The following is a 12,278-nucleotide window of genomic DNA, read 5'->3' on the forward strand; positions in this document are numbered from 1 at the left end:
TTGCTGTCGCCCATTTCCGAGTGCGGGCGAAAATTTCGATATGGGTCCCCATCTTTCGAGGCCTCCGCATTGTCCTGATTCGGCACTCCTACTCTACGTCTCCGCATGGCCCCTGAGCCTGGAGGGCACCGCTAAGCCTTTTGGCGAAGCCTTATTGGGTCCTTGGCCTTCTGGGCGGCTCGCGAAACATGCCCATAATACCACCCCATTAGCGTCATCTGCAGACTTTTTACTCTTGGCTGATTCAACTGTCGGACGGCCAAGGACTAGATAAATCCCGGCGATCCCCAAAGTGGGATCCAGGTGATCTTCTCAGGAATGACTTTGTCCTCGTCCTGGTGCTTGTTTCGATTTCCTCCTCCCTCCCTTCTCGCCTGATACCCAGTGATATCGGATCGGTACAGTCGAGACACAGTCAATTATGTGGACAACCACCTCTGGCTTTCGGGGCCGCAAGCTCCGTTTGGCCATCACCGTCACTGCCGTCCTCGGTTTTTCACTTTTCGGTTATGATCAGGGTTTGATGTCCGGTATTATCGCCGGTACTGAGTTCACCAAAGAGTTCCACGCGCTATACATCCCCGAGGGCGCCACAGCGGCCTACTCCCAGCATGTTTCGGTTCTTCAAGGCGCGGTCACAGCTTGTTACGAACTGGGTTGTTTCTTCGGTGCTATTTTCACCATGGTTTTCGGTGAACGGATTGGTCGTACCCCTTTGCTGGTGGCCGGTGGTATTATCATGGCCGTCGGTGCTATCATCTCCACTGCTTCTTTCGGTACTCACTGGGGTCTGGGCCAGTTCGTGGTCGGCCGTGTGATTTCCGGTCTTGGAAACGGTATGGATACCGCCACCATTCCGGTGTGGCAGTCGGAATGCTCTAAGGCCCATAACCGTGGTTTCCTCGTCTGTTTTGAAGGTGCCATTATCGCCGTCGGCACGTTCGTCGCCTACTGGATTGATTTTGGTCTCTCGTACGTGGATTCCTCAGTCCAGTGGCGGTTCCCCGTTGCCTTCCAGATCCTCTTTGCCCTCTTGGTGACCGTCGGCGCTCTGATGCTGCCCGAGTCTCCTCGGTGGTTTGTTATGCGGGGATATGATAAGGAGGCCTGTGAGGTGCTTAGTGCTATTAATGATCTCCCTGTCGATTCGGAGGAGGTGCTCGCCGATTTCAACCTGATGAAGGCCGACCTCGCTGCTACCGAAGGAAACAAGGCCAGCTGGAAAACGCTCTTCACCTTCGGCAAGACCCAGGAGTTCCAGCGTATGATGATCGGCTGTTCTGGACAGTTCTTCCAGCAATTTACCGGATGTAACGCCGCTATCTATTATTCTACTCTGCTGTTCGAGCAGAACCTGCACTTGGAGAAGCGTCTCTCTCTGATTCTAGGTGGTGTCTTCGCTACCGTCTATGCTCTTGCTACCATCCCCTCCTTCTTTATGATTGAGAAGGTTGGCCGTCGTAAACTGTTCCTGATTGGTTTCCTGGGTCAGGGTCTCAGTTTCATCATTACTATGGGCTGCCTGATTAAGGAGAATGAGCAGAATGCCAAGGGCGCTGTCGTTGGTATCTTCCTTTTCATCGTCTTTTTCGCCTTCACGACTCTCCCCTTGCCCTGGATCTACCCTCCCGAGATCAACCCGCTCCGTACCCGTACCTCAGCTGCCGCTGCTTCGACTTGCACGAACTGGATTTGTAACTTTGCCGTCGTGATGTTCACTCCGGTCTTCTCCACTGCCAGTCCCTGGGGTATTTACCTCTTCTTCGCCTTGGTCAACTTCTCCGCCATACCGTTCGCCTGGTTCTTCTACTGTGAAACCGCTGGCCGTGCTCTGGAGGAGATTGACATCATCTTCGCCAAGGCCCATGTGGAAGGCAAATGGCCTTACCAGATTGCCGATACCATGCCCAAGCTCACCCCTCAGCAGATGGCTCAGATGGCGACCGAGCTGGGCTTGGATGTGTCCGGCCAGCCTGCCGCATTTGAAACCGAGAAGGCTGAGCTCGCCCTCAGCAGTGGCGAGAGCCAGGAAAAACAGACTGCTAATTAGTTTCGCTGTTTTATATAACAGATGAGAACCGTGTACCGGCGGACCGTTTGCTTTGGGAGTTCCAACCTGGAGACGGAACGCCTGAGGTCGTGGCATCATGGCCACTGCGCTGGATAGTCCGCGAGTGGTCTCCATTGTCTTACTCATACCCCCATCGTTATTATTATTTTTTTTATATTATTCATGCATATATGCTTATATATGTTTGCTTTCATAATGTCCATAGATTTTCACATTTGTGATACCGATACTAAATGGTCAATTTTATTCGATTGATGTGACAATCTTCCCATTCCGTAGAGCCGCCTATCTGTGCAGTGCCCATGGAGGAGTGCCAATTGCTGCACCTATCGCAAGGACTACCCTGGATCCTTGCCTAACAAGCTTGGCTCGTGGATGTCCTTCGGCCAGAGGAATATTTGATCGAATGACGAGAGCGTGTGATGGCCGTTCACAGCCCAAAGACGTGGCCTGAGGAGCGCATTTTTATCGATTGGCATACCCAACTTTGTAGGATAGATTTAGTCGTAGCCAGCAGTCGATGTATGAATACTCGTAATGACCCCTGACAGGAAACTGTTCTGAATGGCACCAGAGAGGGTACGCTTGACGTACTAGTGGGTGGAGCCGCAGCTGCTGGGCATGGCATCGTGGAACTCGGCGGCCTATGTCGGATGCAATATTGCAAAGGTTCCTAAGTCACGGGCTGTATATGGAATCCTTATCATTCGCCGATATGACAATCTAAATATATTCAGGCTGCTGCCCCCTTGCTGATCTATGTTTGTGAGGCGAGTGTAGGCAAACTCCTTCGAAGCTCTCTGTCATATTATCTCACTCTACTAACGAAGCAGCTTCTACCTCCCTTCTTGGCGATATAACGACCAAAATACCTCGATATGAGGTATTTCTTAAATGCTTCGACTTCAGTCATACTTATGGAACCTGGGGTGGGGCTAACTCAGTCAGGCGCATAGCTTCCATATGCGAGAATGACAGCTTGGATTTCCATAACCAGAACAAGGATGCTGCTGTCGAGACAGAATGTAGCGGGGGTTATCATAATCTTGAATACAAAGTAAAAATATACTAATTCTGCTATGAAAGCGCCGCGAGTAACAGAATGAATGGAGGTGCTACTATTCGACGCGTTGATGCTGGCGCCAAGGTTAATATTTGGCCGGATGGAGTGGAGAAGAAGAGCGTCTTTAGCGGCAGCGTCACCAGTATCGCTAGAAGCACGTACCTCCGGTCCAACATTGGGTGTCCGAGTGCTTGATTTATGAAGTATAAGTGGAAGACTGTATGCAATGTGTTGACAGCTCAACCCAAAAGGCCGAGCGCTGTCATTCAGAAGCGATTCCTCCCACAATCCTGTTGATAAATTCGAGCATCACCACTAAGAACTCAAGCAGTTTTTCGCCCATGATCTTATATTTTCAATATGTAGAGGGAGGCAACGAATCGATTAGTTGAAAACAATGAGAATCACTAGGAGCTACGCGCTTGGATCCCATCGATAGATGCCTCACGCATTACTTAGTAAAGGTATTACATGAGTCTTGTTAAGGATGCCCTTCTGATCCTTCACCGCTATTGATACAAATAGTATCATTAATCCTGAGTCGAGCGATCGTTGTGAGCGGGAACCATGAACGGGGTTATAGATGTCGGAGCTCGGTGACTGAGCATGTTGCTCTTTACTATGCACAAGAAAATATTATTAAGCTTCAAGATATAATCTAACTCGGTCTTTACACACAAGAAAGGAAGAAGAAGGCACATGTCCACTTCCGCCTTTTGCACGAGCGTCGCCAAACTCACGATCAGGTAACGCTACGAGAACCAGCTTGGTTTCTGGATTATTCGCATAAGAAGGCTGTTCTTTCTACACCTTTCTCTCAATCCAGTCAGCATGACAGTTCCTGGTTGTTGGGAAAATCTCATCGGATATGACGGATTGATGCCTTCACCACAAGGGACCCAACGAGTTTACCAACACGCCTTTCTCCCACCAAGGATACTAGTACATGGACGGGACCCAAGAGAAATCATGTCGGACAAATTTGCTCCGAAAACAGGTGAGAGACTAGCATGTGGGGCTGTCTCTTATCTGATCATTTGATTAGATTATCTATGCCTTGCCAAGCTATCCCATTCCTTTTGGATAGTAGTGCATCGTCCAGCCTTGATTGTGGAACAGCCGAAATACGAGGGCTGGGATGCTTTTACCTAATCCCGTGCTGTAAGACCATAGAATGCCGCTGTTGCCGTGCAAAAATGACGGGATGTCAGTCTAGAATTCTGCATAGGCTGCTCCGTATGAAGCATAACCTATCCTGAATAGCCCGCAAAACGCCACCAGAGCATGTAAGGAACGTGTCGTTGGACCCTACGATATGCCTGGCCAATACAGCCAATACGTCTCCACTATGTATGCTACCATGACCGAGGCCCCCGGTCGTAACCTATTACTATCAACATCATGTCATAAGAAACATACCCGGGGGAGAACAGTGAGCACGCCTACTGTGTCCTCACTAAAGAATGATAGCTGTGCTCCTTGTCTCACCGTGCCGAGTGAGAGACTGACGCATAGCGTTTAGCGGTCATTGTATGAGAGCACATGGATAATTCATTAGGCGGAACTATGTAAATGGTGGAGTTTTTCTTACCACAGCAATATCACTTAGTGGAAAAAATTACTGCATGATGAAGAATCTAATCACACTAACTTAGTCCCAACCCCGCACTTATGTAGACCTCAATGTCACGTATAATGGCAGGAATTGGAAGGGAATCACTTGAGCAATGGTTTTGAATGACTGCCATCAACATGAAATGGTCTCCAATGTCGAGTTATGCGGTTGGCCCTAACGGGACACATGCTGTACAGACGCTTCCGCTAGTAGGCCGACAGAGATAACGGTCGAGAAAAACAGCAAAACGTGTTGCCTATAGATTAAATCCGCTTGTGAAGAGGGGCATGGCTCCACTCTTTCCTAAGCCTTTCCATTTAAGCCTGACTTTCGGCAAATTCTTTTCACATCCCTAGACTCATATGGTCAGGGCTCTGACCTCTGTTGAGATCGACTTCCTTTTCCCTGTTAGACACAGTCACGTTTGTCATAATTCGCCGAATGGACCACAGAACAACGATAACATCTGGGACTGGGGTTGGGAAGAGTCCTCGGAAAGACGACGCCATTATCACTCAGGTTAACAGGGATGTTATGGCCAGCAAGGCCTTCCTCGAGGAAGAGGGCCGCTCAGAGGAGGAGATGCAATGCGTCATTAAAGGGGATGCTCACTTCCATCGGCTCGGTTGGAAGCGGCTTACTGTCGTTTCCATAGTCGAGGGCATCGCTCTTGGGAGCCTGGGCTTGCCTTTTGCATTCGCCACTCTTGGCATGGTGGCAGGTGTAATCATGACAATCGGTATTGGCTTCGTTGCCATGTATGCAAGCTACAACATTGGCCAGGTAAAACTCAAGTACCCTGAGATCGCTCATTATGCGGATGTCGGACGGCTTCTGCTGGGCAATATTGGATCGAAGATCTTTATAGCTAGTTTCGTTTGCCTGCTGATATTCGTCGTCGGATCACACTGCTTGACCGGCGCCATCGCCTTCAAGACCATCACGCAAAGTGACGTGTGCTCGGTCGTCTTTAGCATCACGTCGGCTGCAATTTTGCTGATACTGGCTATTCCACCAGCATTTGCAGATATCGCCATACTGGGCTATATTGACTTTGCCTCGATTATTCTAGCAATAGGAGTCACCATGATCGCCACTGGGATTCAGAATACGAACGGTTCCAATGGTTTTGCTGCTGGCCTTGCTGCATGGTCTCCGTGGCCGAAGGAAGGCATCACCTTCGCAGAGGCTATCGTAGCGACCAACAGTATTGTATTCGCCTATTCCTTCGGCGGTTGTTTACCATCGTTCATGGAAGAAATGCACACACCGGAGGACTATGTGAAGACACTCTGGTGGCTCGGAGGTATTCAAATTGTCATCTACACTCTGACAGGCTCGCTCATCTATGCATTCGTGGGAAAAGAGGTGCAGTCCCCTGCTCTACTGTCAGCGGGTCCGCTTATCTCAAGGGTTGTTTTTGGTATCGCACTTCCAGTGATCTTCATCTCGGGCTCGATCAACACCACGGTGGTCTGTCGGTATATTCACGGAAAGGTATACCGCAACTCAGTTGTCCGGTACATCAACACCCCGAGGGGCTGGATTACATGGCTCGGGCTTGTGCTGTTCGTTACCCTTCTCGCGTGGGTTATTGCTGAGGCCATCCCTGTCTTCTCTGAGCTACTATCCATCATTTCATCACTGTTCGTGTCGGGTCTATCCTTCTATCTTCCACCAGTCATATGGTATGTCCTTCTGAGAGAGGGCGCATGGTATGAAAAGCGCAACTTGAAGACTGCTATGTACAATGGCGTGGTGTTTATTGTGGGCATGATCGTCTTTGGATGCGGCACGTACTCCAGTATTGCCGAGCTGGTGAGCTCCCTCCGTCTTGAATTGGCCACTTGTGAGATACTAATGTGAGCTTGGTAGGTTCATAAATTCCAGTCAAATTCCATTAGCAAGCCTTTCACGTGTTCCACTTGAAGCCTGACAGGGATGCTCAAGGCATGGAATAGATTCGCTATGGGTATGAAAATGATCGATAAGACAACTATTGTATTTGCAAAATATCGTTACGACTGAACTAGCTCCGGTAAAGCAATCTCCATATTGAAAACACTTTATTACGTGAAGTCCTCAGATTAGACGGTTGAGCGGCCTTCCATCCATATAGTCGGCGAGAAGACTTTATTGTGTATTGGAATTTCTTGTCCGAAGTTTCCGTGCTGTCCAGTATTTGGGTCCTTTGTTCTGATTATCGGGCGATGGGTGATAGGAGTAAGAGTTAGTGCGTGGTGATCATGACCACTGGTAGACGAGACTGCCTATCGACACGGAGTAGCTCTTTGGCATCAGCTTCGTGTCTTTTGGCTGCCATCCCGGGGGTTCCTACTCCAGTGTGTACTATAGCTTCAATGATGTCCTTGCTGCTATATCTGATATGTGTAGCCCAGCCTAGCTTTTGACGACCTCATTGGAGTAGATAGAGATTCTTCGCACTCTTTTTCGGTGACAACGTTTGCCAAGTACCTAACGGAGTCTCGGTGCATCTCTACGCCTTGCTACGGGAAGGCGCCCAAAGTCTCTTAACAGGCAGGCTGTCGTGTTACAGGAAATTCGTCCTTGCAGATCCCTCAAACGCTATGCCGTCCAATATTATCCGCCCACTCTGAGCGTATCACTAGGGAAGCGTAATCCTCTTTGACTGAAGCGTGCTGCTCGCCAATGTTGTGGAGAGCTAGCAAGGAACCGTCTCCAGCGATTTAGGGGAAATGAAAAAGAGAAACGGCAAATTAATTACGATATGCATGATCCATTAGCCCATCCATCCATCCGTGAATTGGTATTGGGCATGGAGAAAATACCTACGCATATTGTTGTACCAGCACGGACAATTCTGCGCCATCTAGACCCGTTATCATAGGCCAATGGAGAAGGGACACCGAAGAGTATCTTAGGCGACATCTAGCCTAAGTCAAATCCGACCAGATATTGATACTTTATGAGCGCAGAGCGTACCATAATCGGTGATAAGGGGGCGCTGGCTTCTCAAGCGTTGGTCAAATCAGAATGTCATCGTTTGAAATGATAACAATTCAAATCGGCCTCGTGGACCTGGCCTGATGGCCGGCTAGGAGCACCAAGGTGGAGAATTAATTTGCCAAATTTCTTCCCAATGGTTGCAGTGGGACAGAGTCGAGGGTCTGTTCTCCTTCACCCCCTCGGTCCAGATTGCATCCAGCCGAGGTCAAAGAACACATGCCATAGTATCATTATACTTATACATGACCGCAATAAGAGCTAGCATGAATTTGCACAAGCCGATTTGAGAGGAACCCAATGAGAGTTACATTTAGGTATTATAAAATGCTCGGTTGAGTCCAGAGAATGACGTGACAAAAGGCTAGGATGAGAATAACTGCCGGTATAGGGTCACCACGGTGGGTCGGACCGCCACTGATAAGCATCTAGCGTGCTGCTTGTTCCCAAAGCTAAGTTTATCCATTGCAGCACTAGGCACTGTATTGGTAGGACTAGGAGATAAGCACCCCGGGGAGCCAATGCTACAATGTACGACATCGCAGCTAAGCATGCGCCATCGTGGATATCTGTCAATCCCATTCGCCCAAAGCACCATATGGCGACGCTAAGGTCATACCCTAAACACTATATGCCTAACAGTATCCAACCAGTCTTCTCCATCTCTCTTAGACTTTGGACTCCGATACCTTGGTCTATCTCAATGCCTAGCACTATCGCCCCCGAAAGTCGGCCCACCGGCCTCTTACTGTCTCACACTGCACGTACAAGCTGACCCTGGAGCGCCCAGTATAAGGATGGTTGCAGCCCACCAGTTCGCCCCTTGTGGTATCCGAATCGCCAATCTCTGCCCTCACAGCGGCGAATTTTCTGAGCAACCTAGTCTATACCACCATGTGTATGTCTCAACCGACCCTCAAGTCTTCTAGTGACTGATCACAGCCATCAAATACAGCTCTTGCTGGCGGACAAAATGTCGTCGATGATGCCATTGCTGCTCGGGGACCGGGCGAAGCCCTAGACTCTGTGACCAATGGACCTGCCGGGTTCGACGCCGAGAAACAGACCTACGAAGTAACGGCAACGGAGTCAGTGGACAGTGATGAGTTTCCTGAGCCGACACCAGAAGAGCACAGCACTCTCCGCAAAGTCGCGGGCAGCCTGCCGATCGTATCCTACTCGCTGTGCCTGGTTGAATTCGCCGAGCGAGCCTCCTACTACGGTTCCCAGACTGTCTTCTCCAACTTTATTGAATTTCCTCTCCCAAAAGGTATTCTGTTCATTACCAAGACCTAAGTACAAACTGGCTGACAGGAGTTTATAGGCGGGAACGGCGCAGGTGCTCCACCGCGTGGGACGCAGGAGACTGCTGGTGGGCTGGGAATGGGCTTGCAGGCCAGTTCTGGGCTGGTGTTGCTCTTCACCTTCTTGGCCTATATACTTCCGATTCTGGGAGGATGGTAGGACTGCACCTCTTGCCCTTGGCTACAATGGTCGTTGACGTTCCCTGGTGCTGATCCTCGCAGGTGGGCCGATGTTCATGTCGGTCGATATAAGGCCATCTGCATCGGTGTCTTGATCTGTGGTATCGCGCATTTGATCCAGATCTTTGGTGCCATTCCGTCTGTTCTGCAGAAGGGTACCGCGCATTCGGCGCCCCCGTTCATCATTAGTCTGCTCATCCTGGCGCTTGGGGCTGGGATTTTTAAGCCCAACATTGCACCGACCATCCTGGACCAGCACCGACACAAGAAGGCCTATACCAAAGTGCTCAAATCCGGGGAGAAAGTCGTTGTGGACCCCGAACTGACGAATAGCCGCACCATGCTGATCTTCTACGGGGTGGTCAACATTGGTGCCTTCTACATGCTGGCTACCACGTACGCGGAGAAGTACGTGGGCTACTGGCTTGCGTTTCTGTTGGCGGGGATTATCTACTTCCTTTTGCCCGTAGTGCTGGCGTTGGTGTACAAAAAGACCTACAAGCAGCCACCGAGTGGGACTTCGGAGCTGAACCAGGTGGTGAAGATTATCTCCATGGCTCTGCGGCGCAACAAGTTTCGCGTCTGGCGCAAGAACTTCTTTGACGCGGCACGACCGAGCGTCTTGGCCGCGGAGGGTATCCAGGTGGAATGGACGGACAAGCTGGTCGATGATGTTCGTCGGACCCTGGGTATGTCGTCCTTGCTCACCGGTACTATCTGACACCATCCTAACCCTCATGCAGTGGCAGCGGAAGTGTTCCTTTACTTCCCGATCTACAACATCAACGACGGCGGTATCGGCTCGGTTTCCAGTAACCAAGGTGCCTCCATGACGACCAACGGAGCTCCGAACGACCTCCTGAACAACTTCAACGCGCTGACCATCATTGTCATGACGCCCGTGCTGAGCCACATCTTCTACCCCCTGCTGTTGCGCTACAACATCAAGTTTGGGCGGATCAGCCGCATCACCTTCGGCTTTGTCCTGGCCATCATCTCCGGCGTGATCGGTGCCATCGTCCAGTGGCGCGTGTACAAGACCTCGCCCTGCGGGTACAACGCCTCGTCCTGCGACGCCGGCGTCAGCCCGATCTTGATCTGGTGGCAGCTTCCGAACGTCATCCTGGGTGCCCTGTCGGAGCTCTTCTGCAACGTCACGGCCTATGAGCTGGCTTATGCGCGCTCGCCCCCTTCCATGCGCGGGCTGGTGATGGCTATCTTCCTGTTCACCACGGCGCTGTCCAGTGCGCTGGGCGAGGTCCTCATCCCCGTCACGCAAGACCCTTATCTCATTTGGATCTGGGGGGCACCGGCCGTGGCGCTAGCGATCCAGACTATCTTGTTCTGGTTCCGCTTCCGCTCGCTGAACCATGATGAATTCATGACCGATGAGAAGGATTATGCCGATACCACGATCACGACGGAGAGTGAACGGGCGGGTAAGGAGTAGTATGGTGTGGAGAGAGGGTTGTGCTGGTACGGGAGATGATATGATATGACTTCTGGTCAGACTCTGGTGTAGATTCGATTGTTGTATACGTCTTCTTTTGTTACAGCGTCCTGGGTCTACATGGTATCTTAGCCCGTCATCGGATCGGTTAGTGACGAGGAATACCTTCCACTATCGGAGTATCTGTCTGGCATGAACCCTTTGCTCGCAGACACTGGACCAGTATATCACTGCGCGAACCCCCTTGTCTATTGTCGTGGAATGTATGAGAAGTGAGTCTTTCATTAATTTGTTGAGAAATAAGTATATGGTTCCATAAGCCCAACCAGACGCCAGAAATGTGATAAAAGTCCCCTTCCTCTGAGAATCATTGCAGGAAACTCCGATTGCCCTCGAGTTAAAGCCACCCTAACCCAGCATCAAAATAAACCCAATTGCCCATCGTCAATTCCTATCATAACCACGTATTATGTCTATATTCGTCCGTAAACATCTCTGCTGGTACTCCCTACTTCGGATGAACCGGCGGCGGTCCCATGGGGGGTGAATATACGCCGTCTGGCGCATATGCATTCGGTGGCTGCTGGAGCTCGGATCCGTACTGCTGCTGGCCGAAGTATCCTTGGTTCGCACCGTAATTCTGCCCATATCCATGCTCGGTAGACGGTTGGTATCCCGGCGGCGCGGGGGGCGGTTGCGGAGGATATTGCTGTTGCTGCCATTGGCCTGGCGGAGGCTGTGAGCCTGGGACCCAGCCGGTCCCGTAGATGGGTCGTTGGCCGTGGCGACGGCGTTTACGAGCGGAGAGACATCTACAGGAGATACAGTGTCAGTAAAGCGTTCCAGAGACGATCGACCGGGGATGGGTCATCCCCGAAGGATGGGATATAACATACGCGAAAAAGAAGAAGGCTACGAATGCCAATCCAATAATGATGGCTAGTAACACCCAACGACCCCAGTTATGCCAGGATGACCGACATCGGTAGACATTTCCCCACCGATCGCGACAGCTGCCATTGGTTAGTCGAGATTCGATGCCATGAGGCGATAGAGACCTCCTCTGTGACTTATGACTTACTATGTGACCATGGTGGAATCCGAGAAGCGCGCAGACCGGAAGACCGAGTGAGTGAAGACTGAGGGTGTGCGCGGAGAGGACACCAAAGTTGTTTACCCTCGTTGGGCCAGGGCCTGATATATAACTTTCCGATACGATCTATCGCGAAATCAGCCACCGTTGGCAACCAGACCGCATCCGGACTAGTTGTGGCCTGAGAATGACTGCCTAAGATTGGCTGACGTCACGGGCCGGTCACGTTCCAATCAGACGGGCAATTGGCTCTTGGCCCCAAGACTCACGGGTGGAGGCGCAGTTCGACTGAGGATGGATCCAGGGCTATGCTGGGTGCAAGTTCTGCAAGAGTGCCGTGGACGAATTCTGGAACCCTGGAGGTGGACCGACGAAGAAGTTTAGGGCTGGGAATCAGCCTTGTTCAGAGGGAGCACGTGACCCGGCACATGATGTCTGTATCAGATGCCGCCAGGGTCCATCCTTGGGACACACTACATACTCCTTGCATCGATGAAATCATCTCGACATGGACACG

General features: G+C 50.9%; 4 protein-coding genes across 4 annotated transcripts; 3 read left to right on the forward strand and 1 right to left on the reverse strand.

The window, feature by feature from the left end:
• Positions 1–421: 421 nt before the first annotated feature.
• Positions 422–2,050, forward strand: mfsA (glucose-inactivated glycerol proton symporter STL1; the record flags this gene model as incomplete). Its single annotated transcript, XM_015552727.1, has 1 exon — positions 422–2,050. One exon carries the CDS (start codon positions 422–424, stop codon positions 2,048–2,050), a length of 1,629 nt encoding a protein of 542 aa, XP_015405818.1.
• A 3,140-nt stretch (positions 2,051–5,190) lies between these two features.
• On the forward strand, positions 5,191–6,615 carry ANOM_007472 (putative amino acid transporter; the record flags this gene model as incomplete). Its single annotated transcript, XM_015552728.1, has 1 exon — positions 5,191–6,615. One exon carries the CDS (start codon positions 5,191–5,193, stop codon positions 6,613–6,615), a length of 1,425 nt encoding a protein of 474 aa, XP_015405822.1.
• A 1,822-nt stretch (positions 6,616–8,437) lies between these two features.
• ANOM_007473 (putative MFS peptide transporter) lies at positions 8,438–10,668 on the forward strand (the record flags this gene model as incomplete). Its single annotated transcript, XM_015552729.1, has 6 exons — positions 8,438–8,462; positions 8,531–8,632; positions 8,690–9,004; positions 9,059–9,194; positions 9,261–9,907; positions 9,962–10,668. 6 exons carry the CDS (start codon positions 8,438–8,440, stop codon positions 10,666–10,668), a joined length of 1,932 nt encoding a protein of 643 aa, XP_015405821.1.
• Positions 10,669–11,100: 432 nt separating this feature from the next.
• ANOM_007474 (resistance to Congo red protein) lies at positions 11,101–11,797 on the reverse strand. The gene is made up of 3 exons (XM_015552730.1): positions 11,750–11,797; positions 11,565–11,681; positions 11,101–11,480 (listed from the first exon to the last, which is right to left on the reverse strand). Exons 1-3 carry the CDS (start codon positions 11,758–11,760, stop codon positions 11,177–11,179), a joined length of 432 nt encoding a protein of 143 aa, XP_015405820.1. The 5' UTR covers positions 11,761–11,797; the 3' UTR covers positions 11,101–11,176.
• Between the last annotated feature and the right edge of the window lie 481 nt (positions 11,798–12,278).

The sequence above is a fragment of the Aspergillus nomiae genome, assembly GCF_001204775.2.
Source record: "Aspergillus nomiae NRRL 13137 chromosome Unknown contig00182, whole genome shotgun sequence".
NCBI lineage: Eukaryota > Fungi > Ascomycota > Eurotiomycetes > Eurotiales > Aspergillaceae > Aspergillus > Aspergillus nomiae.